Source organism: Myotis daubentonii, chromosome 12, assembly GCF_963259705.1.
Source record: "Myotis daubentonii chromosome 12, mMyoDau2.1, whole genome shotgun sequence".
Classification (NCBI taxonomy): domain Eukaryota; kingdom Metazoa; phylum Chordata; class Mammalia; order Chiroptera; family Vespertilionidae; genus Myotis; species Myotis daubentonii.
Window position 1 is genome coordinate 14,372,553 of NC_081851.1, and position 23,625 is coordinate 14,396,177.

The 23,625-nt window shown below is 53.7% G+C and overlaps 1 protein-coding gene across 1 annotated transcript in view; it reads left to right on the forward strand.

Moving 5' to 3' along the window:
* Nucleotides 1–23,625, forward strand: part of LOC132213904 (protein Daple-like) — a 144,495-nt gene that overhangs the window by 12,222 nt on the left and 108,648 nt on the right. Inside the window, 10 exon segments of the mRNA XM_059660785.1 lie at nucleotides 3,895–4,032; nucleotides 5,587–5,811; nucleotides 5,857–6,048; nucleotides 6,531–6,772; nucleotides 9,646–9,789; nucleotides 12,003–12,099; nucleotides 13,612–13,701; nucleotides 15,331–15,476; nucleotides 20,214–20,303; nucleotides 22,004–22,242. Coding sequence (XP_059516768.1) covers nucleotides 3,895–4,032; nucleotides 5,587–5,811; nucleotides 5,857–6,048; nucleotides 6,531–6,772; nucleotides 9,646–9,789; nucleotides 12,003–12,099; nucleotides 13,612–13,701; nucleotides 15,331–15,476; nucleotides 20,214–20,303; nucleotides 22,004–22,242 — 1,603 coding nt within the window.

The following is a 23,625-nucleotide window of genomic DNA, read 5'->3' on the forward strand; positions in this document are numbered from 1 at the left end:
GGGTGCCCGGATTCCGGGTGAGGAAGGCGCAAGGTCACTCTTGCTTGCTGACCACGTGTCAGGACTGGTGCTTTCAGGTGTCTGGGTGTCTGTCCCGACCGGCCCAGTGGTCCTGCCAGCGTCATTTGCTGAGGCTGCCCCGGCAATGGCAGGGACGTGGGCTGCAGACCGGAGACCTGGGTGCCGCTGGTCACAGCTCTGCTGGAACTTCATCTCTGGGTGAGGCTGGGACCGCCCCTCCTCCTGTGCAGTGGTTTCTCCAGGCCTCTCGTGGGGCGTCCGAGGTTCCGTGACTCAGGCTTCTCGTCCTTTGAGGCTCCGTGCGCCTCGCAGCAGAGCAGCGGCCAAGCAGCGTGTCCTCTCCCTGGGGGCCCGGAGGAAGGCCCTCCTCGTACCGCGTCACTCTGTGCAGCGCAGCTCAGGGAAAGCCACCAGACAGCCTGGGTTTTAGATTCATGTGGGCGGGCACAGTGAATGCCTCTGTAAATGGCAGCTCAACCTCTGCCGACATAGAAAGGCTTGACCTTTAGAAAGATGAGAACCTCCAACGGGGCGGGTCCTCAGGGGTGAGCTGCAGAGGCCTGCGCTGTAGCCTCTGGCCCAGCTCCCGGCAGGGCTGAGAAATGATCTCTGATGCTTCTCCTGCCCTCAGCATCCACTCCGGTCCCTCCTCCGCACACACAGGACAGGTGGTGGCTGCCGCCTCCCCACATGACTCCTTAGCCCTGTCTCTCGGGTCCCATCCCCACTTCCTCTCCTGATCAGTTCCCTGTAGGACCCCAGGGCAGTCCTGCCACAGCCCTCAGAGACCTGTCTTGGCTCTGAGCCCCTGGTGGGAGGGAGGGGCCACAGTTCCCAGACTAGCACTGTCCCTTGTTTGCTGCCAGGATCCCTGCGAAGGCGGCCCTTCTGCTCTCCTCCCTGTCCTGCTCAGCCCGCTGGGGCCTGGCTGCATCATGGGTCCTCCCTAATGTTGGATCGATGGTGCATCTGGGCCATCAGCTAAAAACCACAGGGGACGTGGCCTGACATTGACCTCCCTGGAGCCAGGACAGGCCCATCTTGGACACGTCCAGACAACGTGGCCCTCTGGGAGGTGTCTGAGAAGAAGGGACCAGGGTCAGCCAGGACAGGCGGCTTGGAGTCCCAGGCCCCCGGTGCCAGCTCGGCTCTCCCACCACCCAGTGTCGCCCAGGATGTAGGCTCCCTTCGGTCTGTGTAAACCTTAGTTCCCGAAGTTCACGTCCTTCCCTGTAACTCATGACCTTTCTGTGGACCTTAGAGAGGGTGCGCCCTCCACCCTCACTTGGCACTGACATCCTCAGACTGCATTCCTCTTAGGAAGAGGGCAGCCCTTTGGGGCCTATCGTGGGAACACAAGCGCAGCACAGAGGCTGATGGCAGGCCCCTGGCACCCGCGTGCTCCGGGGACCTGGAGCCTCCACACAGGAGCCCGCGGCCCAAGCCTGGTGCTTTGAGGAAGACAGGAAACCATCTCAGCCCAGTGAGCTCTCAGAGTGGTTCTCAAACTTCCTAATGCCGCGACCCTTTAATACAGCTCCTCATGTTGTGGTGACCCCCAACCATAAAATCATGTTCATTGCTACTTCATAACTGTAGTTCCTCTACTGTTATGAATCATAATGTAAATATCTGATATGCAGGATGTATTTTCATTGTGCGCGACCCACAGGTTGAGAACCGCTGCCCTAGGGGAAGGGAGGGCCTTCAGGGAAGGACAGGAGTGAGAGTTCCAGTTCCACGGCAAACAGAAGCAGAGAAAGATGGGGATGTCCAGCGGGTGGGGGGTGCTGGGGGGGCATGGGGCAATCACAGCTTCAGACAAGAAGCAGCCATGCCAGATATGCAAAGGTTGGACATAACATTCCTTTCACTGGGACAGATGGGGGGCAGCGGGGAGAAGGATTAACAGTAAGACAGGGAGGTGGGTGAACAAGGCAGGAGGTTGGGGGGCACACACCCCAGGCCCCGTCTGAGAGAGCAGGCCTGGGGTCGGCCCACTGCGGTGCGTTCGGCTCTGCCGCATCCTCACTGTGGGGCTCTGGGCAGATCACTGGACTCCCTGGGCTGGTGTCCTTCTCTGAATGAGGGGGATTGACAGCTGTGCAGGGCCTTCCCCCTCAGGGCCAGCTCCAGAGCAGGCGCTGCCATCAGGGCAGATGCCTGCTTCCTGCTGAGCCCAGACCTGGTGCTAGGAAGTGAGGCAGCGATCAGGAAGGAGAAGAAAGGTGTTCTCACTTGTGAGAAAGACTCAGACACATAGCTCCTTGCAGCGCCTTTTGCTGTTGACCCTGGCTGGGTGGGGCTGCCCCGTCCTCGGGTCCCCATGTTGGGGCAGGGGGCTGGGTGTGCCCACAGGGTGCTGTGAGGGCACGGATATGAGCCCCACTGTGCCTGGCCCTCCCCCTCATGGGGAAGAAGCTCCCTGCCTGATACTTCCTAGGAGTCTGGAGACATTGCCCAGACCTGTGAGATAAAGGCAGGGCGGCCTCGGCCCAGGAAAAGTAGGCAGAGCTGGCATCAGAGCAGCGATCCTTCCAGGAGTTTGTCAACCTGCCTGTACCAGGCCACCCCCAGCCTGGTGAATGGAGCCGGCTCTCGGTCCTGCTGCTCACTGGGTTGCAGGGTGTCTGAAGGTCCTGCCCCCAGAGGTTCTAGTCAGTGGCCTGAGGTCTCAGGTGTCTAAAAGCTCTGAGAGCCACCTGATCTGGATCGTGGGGCTCCTCTGTTTTAGCTTTAGAGCCATCATCCCAAACCAGCATCAGGGTCAAAAGTCAAATGCAGGCTCTTGGGCCCCAGCCCAGAATGACCATGTCAGAAGCTCTGAGGGTGGGAGGGGCCTGGCGCTCTCAGGAGGGGTCAGCTCTTGTTGTACCTGCCCCCTGCCAGGTGTGAGCTGAGCATGTCACCCTGACAGAAGCTGGCACCCATGCCTGCTGCTTGCTGGCACTGTCAGTTAAGGACACCTGCTCACAGTCACATCGTTAGCAGGGAATGACCCTCTTCCCGTCCCCTGTGGTCATGAGTTTGTTGTCAGTGGGAAGGGACAGCAGCACGGGCCTCGCCTGGGAGTCGCACCTCAGGGCCCACCCTGAGTCTGAATCTGCATCCATCACGGTGTTCAGGTGTCAGGCACAGAGTGTGAGACGTGCGGGTCCAGGCACTTCATGTTCAGGGAGTGGGCACTGGTGGTTCCCACAGAAGAGCTCCGTGTCAGGCTGCTGATTGGGCAGTCGTCCAGGCAGGACGGAGCTGGTCTGGCCTGGGCAGCAGTGGGGTGTCGAGGGGGAGCCACATGGGGAATGAGGACAGGCCTTGGTGGTCAATTTACTTGGAGGGGAGAGGAGGGAGAGAGATAGCAGAGGACCCCTCAGAGCATCTGGATGAATAGGAATGTCACCAACTGGGTGAAGTCCCTATAGGACATCCAGTGGTGGCTGCTGGCCCCAGGAATGTGGCCTGACCCTCAGGACAGTAGTGGACACGGCCTAAGACGGAAGCATTGAGAGTGAGCAGTGGAAAGCTGGGAGGGAAGCTGACCGATGGGTGTCCATGGCCTTTTACTCTACCATGAGCTGGAAGTGTATACCATGGGCTGAGAGGTGATGGTCCAGGGTATGGGGAGCTCACTGCACAACTAGGCCTGACCTGGGCAGCGGCTCAGGGACGCCACCCAGGAGCCAGGCTTCTCCCTTCCTGCTCTGCAGCCTTGGCAGTGGCTGATGTACCTCCCCAGGAAGTGGGCAAGAAGGTTTCCCTTAAGAAAAGGCCTGATAAAGTGTTCCGTGGGGCTGACAGGTTTCGGGTTTGCTTTAAAACACAGTTCACTCCCTGAAACGGACTTTTGCATGGGCTGGGTCTTTGGCTCCGCAGATTGAAGACTGGCAAGTCCAGATGGAAAGAGAAAAGCAGACCAGCCGGGATCTGGCGACTCTCTGTGAGGAGCTGGTGGAGGAGAGAGAACAGCTGCTCCGTGACATCGAGACCCTGAAGGCTGAGGAAGCCCAGGAGGTAGGCCCTCCAGCGCCATGCCTCCCCTGGCGCCCCTGCCTGCAAGAGGGAGAGTCCAGGACCATAGGCTGTCCTGGGAGTCCAGCAGTGATTCCCGGGTTACCAGTCTCTTCCCTCAGCTGCAGCTCACACCAGCAATTCCAGCCACAGCAGGGGCGCGGGGACAGATATTGCTTCCCAGGGACACTGGCAATCTTTTTGTTTTTTCAATCTATTTTTTATTTATTTCAGAGGGGAAGGGAGAAGGAGAGAGGGATAAAAACATCAATGATGAGAGAGAATCATTGATCGGCTGCCTCCTGCATGCCACCTACTGGGATTGAACCAGCAACCTGAACATGTGCCCTGACCGGTAATCGAACCGTGACCTCCTGGTTCATAGGTTGATGCTCAAGCATTGACCCACACTGGCTGGAGATCACTGGCCATCTTGTTCATGATTGTCATGACTTGGGGGAGGAGAGGGGAGGTGCTCCTGGCTGTGCTCCAGGCTGTGGTGGGAGAGGCCAGAATGCTGCTAAATTGCTAAATGTCCTGCAGCTCATGGGACAGCCCGTAGGACAAAGATCCCCCTTCAAATGTCCAGCTTCACACTCAGAGCCTTGGATAACCTCCAGGGTTGACCTGCCTCACCCCACAGGAAGTCCTAGGGTAGGCAGCCCAGTGCTGGGGCAGCGGCTCAGGGACGCCACCCAGAAACCAGGCTTTTCTCTTCCTGCTCTGCCAGTCTTGGCAGTGGCTGTTGTACCTCACCAAGAAGTGGGCAGGAAGAATGTGGAGTGTGAAGAGATAGAGGGAAGGCCTCCCGGGATCCTCTGTGGACATCTCATTGGCCACACCTGACACATGACTAACCCTAGCTGCAAGGGAGGCTGGGTATCAGGTACTTGAGTTCTTCAGCCTCTCTAGTATTGCAGAAAAGGGGCTTGGGGAGGTGCTCTGTAGACTTAAGAGGCATGCATCTACCCTCCCCCAATATGGCTTCCAGTCTAGGAGGTGGAACGACAGGTGACTTGAGACGTGTGCTATTGAGGGAATATACGTGGGTCCAGGGAGAGTCTTATTAGGTGGAGGACATTTAGAATCATGGTGCAGGGCTTCCCTGAGGAGCTGTCAATCACACTGAGCCCTGGAGGATGAGAAGGAGCCAGTGATGCTGGAGGCCGCGGGTGGAGGCAGGTGAGCATTCACAGCAGAGGGAAGATCATGTGCAATGTCTGCAGGGGAGAGTGGCGTGAGGGGCGGCCACAGAGGTGGGCGGTCAGCTCTCGAGCCACTGTGAACCAGGGTAAAAAGCACCAAGGAAATCACTTTCATTGTTTAAAAGAAGATGTGGTTTTTGTTTCTAAGTCATTTGGCTTCTCTGAAAGTGTTTAGACTGGAACTGTCTGGGTGGGGATCTCCGTGCCTTCACCTTCTGTCCACATCAGGCCTTTGGGAAACGTTAAGACGTCCTTTGGGTCCACGATGAAATGGGCATTTCAGGCCTACACTTTAGGTCTCCAATTTGGACCGAAATCACGCCTGTGTCATTTCCATTGTGTTTTCCTGCAGTTCAAGGATCTTAAACAACTGGTGCGTTCACTGCGGGATAGTTCACAGACCAGCAGCAAGGCCCGCATGAAGGGCCAGAAGACTGAGAAAAAAGTGCTCCTCCAGACGGTGACGGACACCAAAAGGAAAGTGACCATGATGGAGTGGGAGCGGCGGCAGCTGTGCCGGGACCTGGAGCAGGTGAAGGCGCAGGCGGCGCAGGCACAGGAGCTGGAGCACAGGAAGGTGCGGGTGAAGGAGCACGTGGTGCGGACACAGAAGCTGGAGCAGGAGCTGCATCGCCTGCAGGAGGAGATCGAGAAGCTGGCCATGGAGGTCAGCGCCCTGACGACAGCCCCCGAGAGGGTCCACGCCCTCGAGCGGGAGAGCCCGGACCTGTTGCTGGAGAACCAGAGGCTGCAGACGTCTCTGGACACCCTGCAGCCCGAGGGCCTGGAGCAGGACAAGCAGCTGGACACCAGGGTAATTCTTGCCTCAGAATGAGTTAGGACGGATTCCTCCCCGGTCAACTTTCTGGTGGCTTGAATTCGGTTGGATGGGTGTTGTGTAAATATCGGAGAAATGGGTTGGTAGTGCTGTTCAGGTTCTCTATGTCCTCACTGATTTTCCATGCACTTTTCAAAGTGATCAGAGAGGGTACCCAAGGAGCTTATCCAGAGAAAGGGCACAAATTGCCAAGAAAGGTCACATGTGCAGAGAGGGGCCCAGGAATAAGCTTAGGCCCATGGGGCTGTCTGTTTCTGCCGTGGGCCTTCCCAGAGCAGCTCCTTGAGTGCAGGGAGAACTGTCCTCAGCACGGCTGGGTGCTGCCTCTCCTGAGGGTCCTGCTATTTTGGTGTCGACACTTGACCTGCTCACTCCGTGTGGGGATGTGGGGATCCGGAGTCTGTGGTCCCCCTGGGCCTGCACCTGGTGAGGCATCATCCCCTTCTCCCTCCCGGCAGGTGGAAAATTCCACTCTGAGCTCCCAGAGCTCCTCGCTCACTGCGCTCACAGAGCAGAACACGCAGCTCCAGCACCAGCAGCTGGCGGCAGCCCACAAGGCCCTGCAGCAGGAACACGCGTGCCTGGGCGCGCTCCATGAGCGCCTGGCTAGGGAGCACGAGGCCCTTCTGGACAAGTACCGCCGCCAGAAGACACTGCTGAGTCGGACCCTGAAGCTGGAGAGCAAGGCTTTCAGTGACAGGTGGGTGCCTGAGGCTGGGGGTGAGGGACAGGCTCCCCGGGCTCCTGTCCCCCCTTCACTCTGGCCCCTCATGTTTCCTCTGGTCCCGCTGCTTCACAGTGAAGAGAAGTAAATCCACCTTCACCCTCAGCGATGTGGAGTTGATGTGGCTGGAGACTGAGGGGCAGGAGGGTCCCCCAGGGGAGAAGGGTGTGCCCACTAATCCCGGTTCAGGGAAACCAGGTGTCAGCATTGGGGTCCCAGCTCCTGGGGGATTCCTACCCCCTCTTCCTTTCCTCTCCAAACCAAGGACCAGGAGGAGAAGTAACCACAGCTGCCAATTTTCAGGGGCGTGCCTTATCTAGCTCCCAGGCCTTTTCCCTGTCCAAGTCTCAAAGTCTGCACTTCTGATTTTCTTTTTTTTACTTTTAATTTTGGAAAGTTTTGAATATATGGACGTGTACAGACTAGTATAGTGAAAACCCCGTGTTCCCCTCACCTGCAGCAGCATTACCAATACTCTGCCATTCTCATGTCATCTTTACCTCTGACTCTCCATATACCTTTTTAAGGTAAAATTGATGTACCTTAAATGCATAAATCTTAACTTTGCACTTTTTCAAAATCAGGGCTTTGTGTGCATGTTGTCAGCCAACTTCGTCTGAGCTCCTGCCAGGCAGATCCCTGATTGCAATGACCCCAGCAGGTGCACTGGGAACCAGAGCCTAGGGGAAGTGAGATGTACAGAGGACTCCAATGTGGTGGGGGAGAGAGGGAGAGATGCGCTAAAGAGAGGCTCTCCCACACTTGGAGCAGCCCAGGAGGGAGCTGTCCACTTCCTGTGCTTGTGAGTTGTCCCTGCTGAGTTCTTCCCAGGCCTCTGCCTCAGCAAGATGCTAGGCAAAGGCTGGGGCTCCCTGGGAGCAGCTGAGGTGCAGGGATTTGGCATCACAGGGACCAGGAGGGCACTGAGCCTGCAGAGCCTGCAGAGGGCGCCTGCTGCTGCATGAACTTGGGGGAGATGACATACATTTACACACTCACCCAGTGCTTCCTGTGGACTCTCCCCAGAGCCTTCCACCCCTTTCTCCACCCAGATGCCCATCCTTCGGGGGTGCCGAGATGTCTGCTCCTATCAGACTCTCGTTTCTTCCAGCCAGAATGAGCATCTTCTGCCTCTTGGCATCTCCATCTCTGCCTCCTCCGCACACATCCTGTGTTCACGAGATGCTTAGTGAGCACCCACTGGGCGCCTGGTGCTGTCTAACATGGTTTGAATGCACCCAGCTGACTACTGATGGGCGCCTCCTGTGGTGCCCATCCCTCACCAGGTGCTGCGGGCCCTACCCTCAATGATAACCGTGTGGATATATTCTTATGGCTGTTAACATGGGAAGGTTTGTACAGGTGGCATTTGACTGGTCTGAGGGAGGAGTTCATTGCTCTGCCTATGACTCCTTGCTTGGTGGACCTACTGTGTGATTCAGTGGTTTTTGCTGGTTGGACAGATAGCTGGAGGCCCTTGGTGTGACTGCAGCAGGGCTGCAGGTTAGAGGTGGAGGTGCCTGGAACACAGGCCGGGGGCTCTGTATTCATTTCACCTGACACTTGACTGAGACACTCGCTCCTTCCTTCCCCTGGTGCACATGCACTGGGTGTCAAGCCTCGTACCCGGGATTCAGTGGGGAGAAGCACTCGCAGTTTCTGCCCTGCAGGAGGGTGGTCACTGATGGTTGCGATATGCTTGATCCTGTGCTTTTCCAAGACACAACAGGGAAGCAGGAGGTGGGGACCCTAATGGTCCATAGCCCTGTTTGTCAAACCTGGATGAGAAAGATCGCCGCCCTGAAAGCCCAGCAGAGCCATCACCCCCACCTTCCATTTCCCATGTCTGGGCAGCCTCCACTTGTGGCTAAAGGCCACAGGAAGGAATGTTTGTCTTCCAACAGCCGACCAAGCAGGTGTGTGTGTGTCTGAGTCCGCACAAGTCTTGGCTCCAGGCAGATGGTACAAGTACAGCTGATATGGGGTGGGCTTGGATGGAGGGCTGCAGGCAGGGGCTGAAACCCTGGAACTTGGGTGGACTCTGTCAGCCTGTCTCTGGGTGTGGACACCTCAGGAAGGGGGTCTGGAAAGGGTTTTGCCTGCCTGGGGAAGATTGAAAGGTGATGACTCAGTCTCCACCTTGGACCTGGGGAGGCCCCTGAGTCTCCTGAACAGGGAAGGTTCCTGCAGGAGGAGGAACAGCCTGGGGCTGGTCAGGGGCTCCCTCTTGTGCTCTGCTGCCCTCCGGAGAGGCTGTGTGGGACCCTCTGCAGACTGAGACAGGAAGGAAATAAAAGCCCGAGCTGAGGGGGAGGCTGTGGGAGAGCAAGGGCAAGGGCTGGACTGGGGGTGCCTTGAGGAGCCATGAGGGTGTGCAGTTGCCCATGATGGCTGCTTGGGCCCCACCAGGCAAGACTCTGGCCCCCAAGCTGCCTGGATCAGAGCAAGAAGAGTCGTGTTCCTGAGCTGGGGTGGAGGGCTCACCCAGGGCCCATTGAGGGGGATCAGCTGTTATGGGCGGTGGAATTCTGTTGTGTTTGCAGTGGTTTCTTTGAGAAGGGCGTGGAGTTCATAAAACAGTGGTTTTGTTCCCAGTGGGATGAAGGAGGGAGGCTGCTTTGACAGGGACTGGAAGGGACCATGGAGACACGTCGGGTGGGAGGAGGGAGGACTTGCCTCCTGGGCTGGAGGAGACCCCCGGAGGTGGCCCAGTGACTGTCCCCTCTCTCTGTCCAGCCCTGTACCATGCGGATCCCCCTCTCCCTCAGCTCTGCAGAGAGAAGCCGCTCACCCAGGCTTTGAGGTCTCCCTGGGTTTCCATTCCTAGCGGGTGTGTTTCCCTTCAACAGATACAAGGACCAGCTCCAACATAAGGCGGCGCTGGAGCAGCTGGGGACGCTCTTGACCACCGAGCGGGAGGCTCTGCAGCAGGAGCAGAAGACGAGTGCCATGGCCGCCGAGGAGAACCAGAGGCTGCAGCGAGAGCTGGACAGGTAACCACCAGTCCCCCTGCAGCGCCTCTGCCAGGATGTCATTCAGACCCACTCACTCAGCACCCGCTGAGCTGAGCTCAAGTGAGACCCCTGGTGATGGTGCATTTTTACCAACCCTTCCCTGGAAGCCCCTGGTGGGAACAAGGTAAAGGGGCCTCCAGCTGGTGGCTGGAAGGAAGGACTCAGCAGCTGGGATGGGGCATTGTCTCGGTTTGGACAGTCTCCCCTCCCACAGTTATGATGCTGATGACTGTCGGGCAGGGGTACCTGCATCCTCTCACACCAGCGATCCCATGAGGGAGGGGGCGTGGTCCTCAGCATTCACGCATTCCCATTTGTGAATTCACATCCTGGCTGAAATGCACTGGTGACCCCCAAATCAGTGCCCGTGGCCTGTCATGGACGTGCCCAGAGTGGGAGATACTGGAGTTGCCTGATGTGCACATTTGCAGCTGAGGTTGAACAAGGCCTTTGACCCCAGACTTGTTTCAGCTCTCACCTACCAGCGTCCTCTTCATGGGCCACTGAGTGCCATGGTGTTCTATTTTGTGTGCTTTGGAGGCGATTTCGCTGTTTGAAATGGCCCCCAAATGGAGTGCTGAAGTGCTGTCTAGTGTTCCCAAGTGCAAGGCTGCGGTGGGCCTCACGGGGAATATTCGAGTGGCACACAAGGGTCATCTGGGCCCAGGTATGGTGCTGTTGGCTCTGAGTGTATTACACGAGGCGTCTTTATGTCTTGATGAGCTGACAAAACGTGACCAGAGACTCCCAGGAACCGGTGGGAATAGTTTCAGTACTCACTAATTCAGGGTTCACGTGGTTGGGCAGAACATTATACTGTGAATCACAAGAATTGACTGAGCTATTGTTATCCTTTAAAAAATCCACAGCAACAGAGGAGGAAACTGGCTCAGGGAGATTAAACAACTTGTTCAAGGTCAATGCTCCTAGTTAGTGACACAGGCAGGATTCGAATCCAAGTCTTGCCTCAACCCAGAGGCGTGACCATATGAACCCTTCCTTCCTACAGCCCTGAGTAAACTCAGCTGCCTGCAGTGGCCGGGCAGGTCCAGCAGGTGGGGAAGGAGAGTCAGCAATAGACCAGGCCCTGGTGGAGAATACAGCCCAGCTATAGAGGCTGTCAGCTGGGAGGCAGGCGGGGCTGCCAGGTCTTCCTTCTGTATGTTTGTTGTTGTTTTTTTGTTTTTGTTTTTGTTTGTTTTTTTGTTGTTTTTTTTCCCTGAGAAGAAGATATCTGAATGTTGATGGGTACCTTAAAAGATATCTGAATGTTGATGGGTATCTTAAAAGTTTGGAATGCTGATACAGTAATTATTTTTTTGTTTTGTTTGTGTTTTTTATTAAATCTGCTTTTTTGGGCAGGACAGAGGAATGGGAGGACCTGGAGACATATTTGAGGCCAGGGACCCTTAAACCTAACCCGCGAGTATTCACAGGACCACAATGGCGAATCTTTTTATCTTGTTCTGTTTCTTTTTTATGTTATTTTATTTTTTTTAGTTGTCTTTATTGGAGAGACATCAATTAATAAAATCATACACACTTTAAAATGAAATAAAATAGAATAAAATAAATAAATGTTAAAAAAAATTAAAAAGCTGTGTGGGCCAAACTTCGCACACCTGTGTTCACATTGAGTCCATGAGCCTCTGGTCATATGATCTTTTTTGGTATAATCTACCCCAAGGAATCCCAGGTAATGATGATGATGATGATGATGATGATGATGATTTAAGTGGATATAGGTAACACTCCAGAATCTTCTATTTTATTTATCTCAGTAGTTGAAATTAGAAAGGGGCTTGGAATTGGGGAGAAGAGCTGGATATAGACATAGAGTCTTAGAGCAGTAATGTTCTGATTCAGTGTTTAAATGTTTGAATCAAAGAACCCTTTTTCCAAGTAGGCAGATGTGCCAAACCTCAGATAGAAAGGACTTTAACAGGGATGCTCTGTTGCCGTGGTGTCCGAGCCTGCCTGTTGTTCTACCCCAGCTGGCAGTGGGGTACCTGGGGTAGCCTCCTCGAACCCCAATGAACAGAGTTTGAAAACCGCTGATTTTGTTCAACCCTTCATTAACACATGAAAAAAACTGAGGCCCAGAGAGGTTGCAGTTTTGATTAAGGTTGCACAACTGGGACAGTGCCTGGGAGTGTGCCTCAGCCCTTGGCCTTGTGTCTCTCTACCCCTAGGGCCAATTCCCTGCACCAGCAGCTGAAAGGGGAGCAGGAGGAGCTGCAGACCCACACTAAGAAGCTGCAGACCTCCCTGAACGACACCCAGCTGCAGGTGAACTGCTGGCAGGCCCAGTGCAACTGCCTGAGGAAGGAGCAGGAAGAGCTGCTCACAGACAACAAGGAGCTGCAAACCTCCCTTCATGAAAGGCAGCTGGAGGTAAACCACTGGCAGGCCCGGTATGATGGGCTGAACAGGGAGCAAGAGGAGATGCACACACTCACCAAGGAGCTGCAGACCCACGCCAGTGAGCTGCAAACCTCCCTTCATGAAAGGGAGCTGGAGGTGAACCACTGGCAGGCCCAGTACAAGAGGCTCAAGGGGGAGCAAGAGGAGATGCACACACTCACCAAGGAGCTGCAGACCCACGCCAGTGAGCTGCAAACCTCCCTTCATGAAAGGGAGCTGGAGGTGAACCACTGGCAGGCCCGGTACGATGGGCTGAAGGGGGAGCAAGAGGAGATGCACACACTCACCAAGGAGCTGCAGACCCACACTAAGAAGCTGCAGACCTCCCTGAACAACACCCAGCTGCAGGTGAACTGCTGGCAGGCCCAGTGCAACTGCCTGAGGAAGGAGCAGGAAGAGCTGCTCACAGACAACAAGGAGCTGCAAACCTCCCTTCATGAAAGGCAGCTGGAGGTAAACCACTGGCAGGCCCGGTATAATGGGCTGAAGGGGGAGCAAGAGGAGATTCACACACTCACCAAGGAGCTGCAGACCCACGCCAGTGAGCTGCAAACCTCCCTTCATGAAAGGGAGCTGGAGGTGAACCACTGGCAGGCCCAGTACGAGAGGCTCAAGGGGGAGCAAGAGGAGATGCACACACTCACCAAGGAGCTGCAGACCCACGCCAGTGAGCTGCAAACCTCCCTTCATGAAAGGGAGCTGGAGGTAAACCACTGGCAGGCCAGGTACGATGGGCTGAAGGGGGAGCAAGAGGAGATGCACACACTCACCAAGGAGCTGCAGACCCATGCCAGTGAGCTGCAAACCTCCCTTCATGAAAGGGAGCTGGAGGTGAACCACTGGCAGGCCCAGTGTGAGTGGCTGAAGGCGGAGCTAGAGGAGCTGTACGCTCTCAACAAGGAGCTGCAGGCCGACGCCAATGAGCTGCTCACAGAATACAAGGAGCTGCTCACAGACAACAAGGAGCTGCAACTGTCCCTGAATGACACGCAGCGGGAAGTGAACAGCTGGCAGGCCCGGTACGAGGAGCTGAAGGGGCAGCAGGAGGAGCTGCAGACTCACAGCAAGAAGCTGCAAACCTCCCTGGACAACACGCAGCTGGAGGTGAACCACTGGCAGGCCCAGTACGAGGGGATGAAGGCAGAGCAAGAGGAGCTATACGCCCTCAACAAGGAGCTGTACACCCTCACCAAGGAGCTGTATGCCCTCACCAAGGAGCTGCTCACAGACAACAAGGAGCTGCAACTGTCCCTGAATGACACGCAGCAGGAAGTGAACAGCTGGCAGGGCCGGTATGAGGAGCTGAAGGGGGAGCAGGACGAGCTGCTCACAGACAACAAGAAGCTGCGAACCTCCCTGAACGACACGCAGCTGCAGGTGAACTGCTGGCAGAACCAGTGCAACTGGCTGAGGGAGGAGCTTCAGAGCACGGACATCTCGCTGACCGAGCTGGACAACCGCTGCCAGGTGAGGCCTGGGGCTGGAGGGCCTCAGGACCCTGGGTGGGCCTGTTCCCTGGGCTGACGCCTTGGGCTCAGCCAGGTGGGAATGGGTCCTCATTGGCATCTCTGCTCAAAGGGTGTGTGTGAATGTCACTCAGAGGCAGAGAGGAAGCCAGAGGCAGTTGACTGGGATGAACACCATGACTGGAAGGGGTGTGCTACAGAACACCTTTCACCTGATATTTGCTTTTTGTCGGGGAGGTGCATGGAAGCATCCAAGTACCATTTCATCTCCATCCTCTCGACTGAGCACTCTGCCCTCTGTGTCATCTCATTTAATTCTCACAATGATCTTGTGAGCTGGGGTTCCCATCCTTGTCCCTCTGAAGTAGCGGGTTGGAACCCCGTTTGTCTGAAGCCAAAGCTTGGGACTTTCCTGCTACACCAACCACGATGATATTCTAGAGCAGGAGCTGGCCAGCCTCAGCCCAAAATTCAGGTCCAGCTTCACGCCTGTTTGTGTACAGACAACTTTCTAGTAGCCATATTCAAAAAGTAAGAGGAATCAGGTGGGATTAATGTAGGGGTCTGTTTTATTTAACCCTTATATCTAAAATATCACATGTAACCCCAAAAGCTTATTAATGAGATTTTTTAAAATAATATGATTTTTTATTGATTTTTTGAGAGAAACATCCATCAGCTGCCTCCTGCATGCCCTCTACTGGGGAGTGGAGCCAGTAACCCAGGCATGTGCCTTGATCAGTGTGGGGCGCAGCTACAGTGTTTGGACAGGTTCAAGCCTTGGACTGATGAAAGGGCACAGTCCTCTCATTGCGACGTGCAAGGCCCAGCTTGGAGGGCAGAGCCTTCCCAGCACAATTATAGCCAACAGCTACAGTGGTAAGCTTGAACCTGTGGTCCGAACACGTGGCCCCACATGCCTGAGTGATAGAGTTCATGTGCATGTAGTTGAGTAGGACTGAAACCCACGAGAATGTTGTCAACATCTTGATCACGCCCTTCCTTTGCCTCGTGGCATCTGCTATAAAATAAAGACACGGCTTGTGGGCGCTGGCGCTGTCTCTATGTCAGAGGAGCAGCATCCCACTGAGACCCAGCTTTCATTCTCTTGCTGTCTTTTCTTAATCCTTCACTGACCCCTCTCAGGGTCACTGAACCAGGCTGAGCTGGCCTGGCACATAAGGCAGCCTGGGGCTGAGTATGCCATGGCCGTGCCGGCTCACCACAAATCAGAAATTACACTGGTGATTTCTTAGTGAATGGGACACTCAATCTACTGAGAAACACACACACCGGGCAGCTTATTAATGAGATACTTTACATTATTTTTAATTGTTATTAAGTCCTCAGAACCTATTATATATTTTGCACTTATGGCTCAGCTCAGACTGGCTGCGTTTTCAGTGCTCAGCAGCCACACGTGGCCAGTGGCTGCCTGATTGGACGGTGCAGCGGCAGAAGGCTTGGCCATCCCCATGGCATTGGCCGTATTGGTCATGCCAGCTGACGTAGATCATACCAAAATGACCATCTTTGTGCACGTGGCCTTTTTCTCCTTTTGGATGTCGACTCCCAGCAGTGGAATCACGGGAGCGTGTGGTGTTTGAGACATTGTCCATCTGTGTTTTAGCTGGTCTCCCGCCTCAAGGGCAACTTAGAGGGAGAAAAACGTGACCTGCAGAGCCAAATCCAAAGGCTGAAAGAGCAGAACCAGAGGCTTCTCCAGGAGGACGTGGAGGACAAGGACCAGCACCAGGAGGAGCAGCAGCTGTACGTGTGAGGGGTGTGGGCTGACGGACGCCCGTCAACAGAGGGGCCGTGGCTTCTAGCTCCACGACTAGACTGCACCATTCTGGGCAGCAGAGAACCCCTGGGTGCATTGGTGTCCCAGGCAAGGGGACGGACCATCCTACCAGCACATCCTTCTCTCGTTTTCCCGGGAATGGTTCTAGATTTCTGCACATAGGGGTGGTTGGCTTTGTTGGCTTTTCAGAGACACTGCCCCCTGCCAGACGCTTCTTAATCTTCTTTTGGGATCAAGTTCACTTTGAAAAATACAACAGTGATAAAGAGAGGCTCCTAGGGAAGGACTTCAGATCGCAGGCTGAGTCCTTTCTGCGTCGGTTTTTCCCTTAATGGGCTGCAGAGTGGGTTGTTGGTGTGCAGTGGCTGTCCTCCCTCTGCGGACATTGTGTTTGCCAACAGGCCTGGCCCTGCAAAGTGCACAGAACCAGTTACCTGGTCTCCATGAACCAGTAGGAGTGATGGGATGTGAGCAGAGCTATGTGCACACAGACGTTGAGGAGCACCATGGAGGTAGAAGGAAGCATAGTGGTAGGAGTTGGGGTTCTGCTGCTGACATGGATGGGAAGAAGGCTGGCCAGTGTGTGTGGGGGGGGGATAGGGGCAAGAAGGTGGGGCAAGAAGGAAGGCTGGGGGAGGCAGTGCTCAGCTGTGGAAGGCTTCCATGCCTGGCTAATGAGTCGGATTCACTGGGAAGTGGGTGATTAAGGGATGCTGGTGTACAGGGCCTAGGAAGCTGCCAGAAATGAGGGCAGGAGGAAGAGCCTTGGTGCTGGAAACCTTGTGGTTTGGAAGTCAAGTCATCTGAGATGCATCTTGTGGGTCCAGGGTGTTCTTCACCCCTCGGTGCTGTGCTGCTGGGACTGTCCTTCCTTGCGATCGGGAATGGCTGGCCAGTGTGGGACAGAGGGACATGGCCACAGTGACCACTGGGGCACTGTCCCAGCTCCCCAGGGTGACGATTCTGCTCACTGTTCTCCCGGATTTGTCTGCTCATCTACAGGGCGCTCAACACCTACCAAGGATGGTTGACATGGAAAACCTCACTGTACTTTTGGGGTAGAAGTGAGAGTTTGTACCCTGAAGTGGGCTCTCTATAACGCAGCTGCTAAAAATTACCAGCAGAGCTTGGGCAGGTGCAAACTAGAAGAGTAGGGACCTGGTACCCTGGGGGATGATCTGATGACGGTTTTGCATTAGAAAGTGTCTGTAGCAGGTCAGAGAGTGGGCAGGCTTCCTGAGCCTGCTCCAAGCGGAGTCTTCCCCAGCCCTGGGATAGCTGAACCATGAGTTTGTGGGGCTAGGGGACGGCTGTGGGAACAGAATAACACAGACTAGAAGAACAGAGTCCGAAATGAGGGTGCTGGGAGCAGAGCAGGTTCGTGGCCAGGGACCCAGTGGTTTGCAAGCGATCACTTCTCGCGGGTGCTCACTTTGTGGTGAACTCGCGGGAAAGCCCTTGGATTAGGGGGCCTGGGCACCTTCTTGACTGAAGGAGCCCGAGCAGCTGCCTGGATGCCGAGGACTCATTTTCAAGCAGGGAAAGCTGGGGTCTGAGATGTCAAGGCCACATGGGTGAGGAGAGGCAGGAACTGGACAGGAGCCGGCGGCCCAGTGGGGGGCGCTGTATAGCGAGCACTGTGTGCATGGCTCCTGGACCAGTGATGGCGTACCTTTAGAGCTCGGCGTGTCAGCATTTTGAAAAACCCTAACTTTACTCTGGTGCTGTGTCACATGTAGAAATTTTTTTTTAAATTAAATCTTTATTGTTCAGATTATTATATTTGTTCCTCTTTCCCCCCCCCCATAACTCCCCTCCTCCCAGTTCCCGCCCCACCCTCCGCCCTCACTCCCCACCCACTGTCCTCATCCATAGGTGCACGATTTTTGTCCAGTCTCTTCCTGCATCTCCCACACCCCTTTCCCCCCCAAGAATAGTCAGTCCATTCCCTTTCTATGTCCCTGATTCTATTATAATCACCAGGTCATTCTGTTCATCAGATTATTTATTCACTTGATTCTTAGATTCACTTGTTGAAAGATGCATATTTGTTGTTCATAATTTGTATCTTTACCTTTTTCTTCCTCTTCCTCTTCTTAAAGGATACCTTTCAGCATTTCATATAATCCTGGTTTGGTGGTGATGAACTCCTTTAGCTTTTCCTTATCTGTGAAGCTCTTTATCTGACCTTCCGTTCTGAATGATAGCTTTGCTGGATAAAGTAATCTTGGTTGTAGGTTCTTGGTATTCATCACTTTGAATATTTCTTGCCAGTCCCTTCTGGCCTGCAAAGTTTCTGTTGAGAAATCAGCTGACAGTCGTATGGGTATTCCCGTGTAGGTAACTGAGTTTCTTTCTCTTGCTGTTTTTAAGATTCTCTCTTTATCTTTTGCTCTTGGCATTTTAATTATGATGTGTCTTGGTGTGGTCCTCTTTGGATTCCTTTTGTTTGGGGTTCTCTGCGCTTCTTGGACCTGTAAGTCTATTTCTTTCACCAGGTAGGGGAAGTTTTCTGTCATTATTTCTTCAAATAGGTTTTCAATATCTTGGTCTCTCTCATCTTCTGGCACCCCTATAATTCTGATGTTGGTACGCTTGAAGCTGTCCCAGAGGCTCCTTACACTATCCTTGCATTTTTGGATTCTTTTTTCATTTTTCTTTTCCGGTTGGGTGTTTTTTGCTTCCTCTCATTTCAAATCATTGACTTGATTCTTGCGCTCCTCTGGTCTGCTGTCGGGAGTCTGTATAATATTCGTTATTTCAGTCCATGTATGTTTAATTTCTAGTTGGTTCCCCAATATAACATCGAGGGTCTCATTAGTTTTCTTGTAGATCTCATTAAGTTTATCGGCGGCTTCTAAACAGTTCTTGAGAGACCTTAAAAGTGTGGTTCTGAACTCTATATCTTCCATTGACAATTTTGTCCTGTTTCTTTGTCTCCGCATTTTGTTATGCTTCCTTGGTGCACCCCCTAGTGGACTTTGTTCGCAGTCTTATAGTTAAACCTTGATTGTTGTAGCTAATACCAGGGAGAGTTTGACCTCCAGGCCAAGTGGCTATGAGAATCAGCTGTGTCAACAGTGAGAGAACTTCTGTCCTCTAGGGAGGTGCTAATCTAGCCTTTGCCTGAGGCTATCCGGCAAATGCCTCTGTGCAGGGCTTGGGCAGGGCGGGTCGCACAGGATCAACAGGGTGGGCCGGAGAGAGCAATTATGGCAGCTCTCAGTCCTGTCCCCAGGGGCTCTGCCTCTCTGAGTCCCAGCACCCGCTGCAAAGCTGGGAGAGAAAGCTGCACTCGCTCTGACTGAAGCCAGACAGTCCCACTTCTCCCGTTTGAGTCTGGGTCCCTAAAGACTCGCCCGTATCTGGAGCTCAGAGTCTGCGACTCCCTCCCGATTGAAAACGCCAACCGTGCCCTCCACCACCAGAGGGCTCCACGCACTCCGCACCTCAGAATTTGACTTCAGCACTGCGCCTCCTCTGAGTGTCCGTATGCGTTTCTCTTTCCTCCTAGTTGTAGGACTTCCACTCAGCCAGCGTTCCTGTGGTTCTGGGTGATGTCAGTTCCGTCTTTTAGTTTCACTTTTGAAGTAGTTGTTCAAAGCAGCAAACTCCGGCATTAACCTATGCCGCCATCTTGGTTCTCCCACATGTAGAAATTTTTTGATATTTACAACCATAGTAAAACAAAGACTTATATTGTTGATATTTATTTCATATATTTGAATGCCATTTAACAAAGAAAAATCATCCAAAAAAATGAGTTCGCGTGTCACCTCTGACACACGTGTCATAGGTTCGCCATCACTGTCCTAGACAGACAACAGGAAAGCATGCCATGCCCTCTGCTTCAGGAAGGCCAGGCTCCCTCTCCCAGGAGCAGGGGTGCCCTCTGGCAGCCCAAGGTTTAAGAGGTGTCTCTCTGGTCCTTTCTGTGTTTTTAAAAATGTGAACTGACTTCCCACGTTTAGGAATTAAGAGATTGTGCTTCAGAGCCGGGGCTTCTGGATCCTTTGGGAAAAGCTGTCAGAAGCTCCGCCACATGGAGAGCAGCGCTTCGTTTGCAGGCCCCGCGTTAGGTCCCAGGTGGCACCAAGGGCTCAGCCTCGCCGTAGCCCCCACTCCTCCCTCAGGTCCTCCCAGGCCGCTTTGCTCCTGATCTTATCTGTTTGGCTCCCAAAAGGCTTTGAGTTTGTTTCACTAGAAGTGTTAGCAGAAGCCCAACATTGGAGTGGGCCCTGGTCGGAGGTCTGACTTTGCTAAACTGACCTTTTTAATCTGATGCCCATGCCCGTCTAAGTCACCGACGGCAGACCCCTCCCCACCACTAAAGGTATCATTGGGCTGCACCCGCAGGAGCTAGCCTAGCCCTGGGTCTGACCCGAGTGCCCAACGTCCTGAGCTGACGTGGCCCGAACCCTCGGGGTTTCCCAGCTTGAGTGTCAGATGGTTCGGGGGCTCTCTCCTGAGGTGATGTCCAGCCTGACCCTAGGTGTTCAGCTGTCTCCTCGACATGTTAGGCTCCTGGACCCATGTCACATGCTTCCATCCCCGTATTCCCAACTCAGGGGTCATGGTGGTCATGAGCACCGTGATGTCTGAGTCCCAGAAACACACTGGCTTCTCTGGGCCAGGTCCCAGGCAGGGTGATGCGTCAATTTATGTGTTTTATTTTAAAAAACAGACTGTTTTTCTCTCTCCTCTGTTAGAGACAAATTCAATGGCTTACAGAGACAAAATGAAAAACTGGAAGAAAAAAGCATGGCTCAGCACAAGTTCCATGATCCAGCGCCAAAGAAGTGAGTTGATTGAAGCGTCAGTAGCTTACACCCAGGACAGAAAGCTTGCTTTTTCACGAGTGGGGGAAGCTGTAGCACCTAGAGCAGCGGCCAGTTTGTTGGGCCCGTACCTTCCGCTGTATGGCAGGTCCCTGTGTGCAGGTCCATCCCAGCATGGAAAGAATTTAGAGTTTCTTTCAGTCCCGCCCTCAGTTCTCAGGGTTATCCTATGAGGGATGGTGAATGCTGCTGGCCAGGAGCCTGTTTAAGGGCAGAGTCTGTGCTTTTAGAGCCACTAAAGCAGGCGTATCAGCTTTTGTCTCAAGATTGCCGGACCTAGAAAATCATGCTTCTGTTTTGGGAAGGAAGCTTGGGGCAGATGCCTGGACCAGCACCCCTGTCTTCAAGCACAGGAACCTTTTGTTCTGCCCTCCATTCCTCTGGGTTCACTGGACCCCCCCAGGGCAGGTTCACAAACACATTCCCTTCCCCAGAGAGCAGCAGCCCGGTGGTGGGCCAATTTGACCCCCAGGACTGCCGGCCTCCGTCCAGCAGGGCTCCCCCTGGGCCCGGGCCTGAGCCCAGGAGCAGGGCCTTCCCATTGTCCTGTCCCAGCCCAGGCTTGAGGTCAAATCACCATGAGTCCCGCATGGCCTCTCTGTAGAAATCACAAAATTTCAGAACCTCCGCCTGACCCTTCTGTCGACAGGGAAATTGAGGCGCCGATGAGGAAATTGAGTGGCTTGTGTAAGCACAGTGCTGTTTCATGGCAGAGCCAGGACCAGAACCCAGCTGTGGTCCTTGTTACATTAGAATGCTTCATTTCCTGTTAGCTGCAATGAATTACCTTTTACATTCACTATTTTCATTTATTTAGTTATTTTTCCAATCCTCACCCGAGGATATTTTTCCCATTGAGATTTAGAGAGAGTAGGGGTGGGAGGAAGGGAAAGGGGAAATGAGAGAGGGAGGCAGGGTAGGAGGGAGGGAGGGAGAGAGAGAGAGATAGAGAGAGAGAGAAGGAGAGAGAGAGAGACATCTATGTGAGAGAGACACATCAATTGGTGTCCATCTTCATACACCTTGACCGGGGCTGGGGATCAAACCTGCAACCCAGGTATGTGCCCTTGTTGGGGGATCAAACCCACCACTCATCAGTGCTCAGGCCGACGCTCAACCACCAGGCAACACCACCCAGGGCTCACTGTTTTTAATTCAAACGGCCCACTCTCCTGCCCTCTTCCCCTCACCCAGATTCCTCAATGACGAGAATGGGCAGAGTATGCCAGCCAATTTCTTGTATTATTACACCTAGCAGAAAATGAGGAGGTCCCTGACTCTTTCTGAAAATGGTGTTTTGGTGGAATTTTGCCAACCAGCATGATTAGGTCAGCACGGCACCACTTCCTGCCCTTGGCACAGTAATCAAGAGCTGAGAGCTAGGTGTGAAGTTCTGTTTTCCCGAGGGGCTAGTGTGGGTTCCTGCCATTTGAAGGCCTCCACCACCCCTGGGTCTGTGCAGATTAACTGCACATTTTGTGCCACCTCCTGAGCCCCAGGGGGGATGAGCATGGTGATGGAAACAAGCACCCTCATTCTGAACCAAATTAAGCGCCACCTTCTCAGGCTGGTGATGGAAATCCCAGCTTGAGTAGGGCACCCAGACACCTGCTGGAGGGGCAGTGAGGCTTGGTTGTGTCCTAAAAACCTACTTCTTACAGGAAAAAGCACTGGATTGGAGCAAAATTCTTACTCAAACTCATCAAACTAAAGAAAGGGGGATCCAGAGAAAGACCAAAGTCAACCCCACAGAGGCCTCCCTGGCCGCTGGGGTCCTCAGACCAGGCCTCGCCCAGTACTTCTCAGCCTCTTCAATCGCAGCTGGAACCCCTCGAGGCCACCCCATGCTGCTCAAAGGTGACAGAAGAGCAAGACACCTGCAGGGGGCCCAGGGGAAAAGGTAGGAAGGGCTTACCTGGCTGCAGGCGGGAAGTGAAGGGGGGAGGATCTCAGGTCTCCCTCAGGGATGGGAGAACCAAGGAGACTGCGTGCTAGGTGTGTACATGCATGTGTGTGTGTGTGTGTGTGTGTGTAGGAGCCTGAAGGGGGCATGCTACACACACCACATCTGTCTCCTTTGGTATGTGAACACCCAAGTAGGAAATATAAACCCCCGTCAGTGTGGCTGCATGTTCTCCCAGAACAATTCAGGTCCTTCAGCATGAGGAGCCTCACAAATCATGGACACTGTGGTAGGGACTCGAATATCCAGAACTGATCTCCACACAGTTCCTGCAGAGATAGCTCCACAGCGGATGTTTCCTCCAGGCCACTTCTGTAGGGAGATCCCCGGTGCATTTAACACGTGATGGACAGCTGCAAGGTCTTCAGCGAGGCCTCCTGTGGCTCTGATCTTCCTGTCACTGTGACAAGCGGGTCCAGTTTTCTTCTCTGACTTGATCTGGCCTTGAGTCCTGCCACCACGGTGTGCACTGTACCTCATCATTCAGGGTTGTCATGTGGAATTTCCAGAGCTTTTGAAGTGGATTCCTACTTGCATGTGCTGTATGTATTTCATCGAATCTAAGAGGCTGTCAGACAAGGGTGCTCACATAAGAAGAAGATAAATGGGTTGTGGCAGTGACGATTTTGTCACAGTTGCCACCTGGTCGACAGTGACTGTGAGACAGGCTCGAAGCTGCATCCTGATTTCAGAGATGTTAAGGTTTGGGAGAGGGGGAAAGTGCATCTTACTTGCCTTAAACATGGCTTAGTTTTCGATTTACTTTTAAATACCGTGTTCTACATGACTTACCTATGAACCTGCGAAACGTGCACCCTGAGCATTTAAATTTTATGAAGGACACCAGGAATTCCTGAAGACCAACCCAGGCCTGAGACTCATGCCCTTTCAGGGGCAGCTGTGACAGCACCAGGGCCCATGACAAGCGGCCTCTTGAGTGTGACCTGTGCACACGCCTTTCTGGGTGACATTCACCACTTCGGGACCTGGTGTGTCCCTCGAAACTCAAAAAACACAATGTGTACATGCATCCATACTAGTGTTTGAGGACTAATGCTTGCATTCCAAGTCTTTTTTTTTAATTAAATCTTTATTGTTCAGATTATTACATTTGATCCCTTTTTTCCCCCCCATAACTCCCCTCCTCCCAGTTCCCGCCCCACCCTCCGCCCTCACTCCCCACCCACTGTCCTCATCCATAGGTGCACGATTTTTGTCCAGTCTCTTCCCACATCTCCCACACCCCTTTCCCCCCCAAGAATAGTCAGTCCATTCCCTTTCTATGTCCCTGATTCTATTACAATCAACAGTTCATTCTGT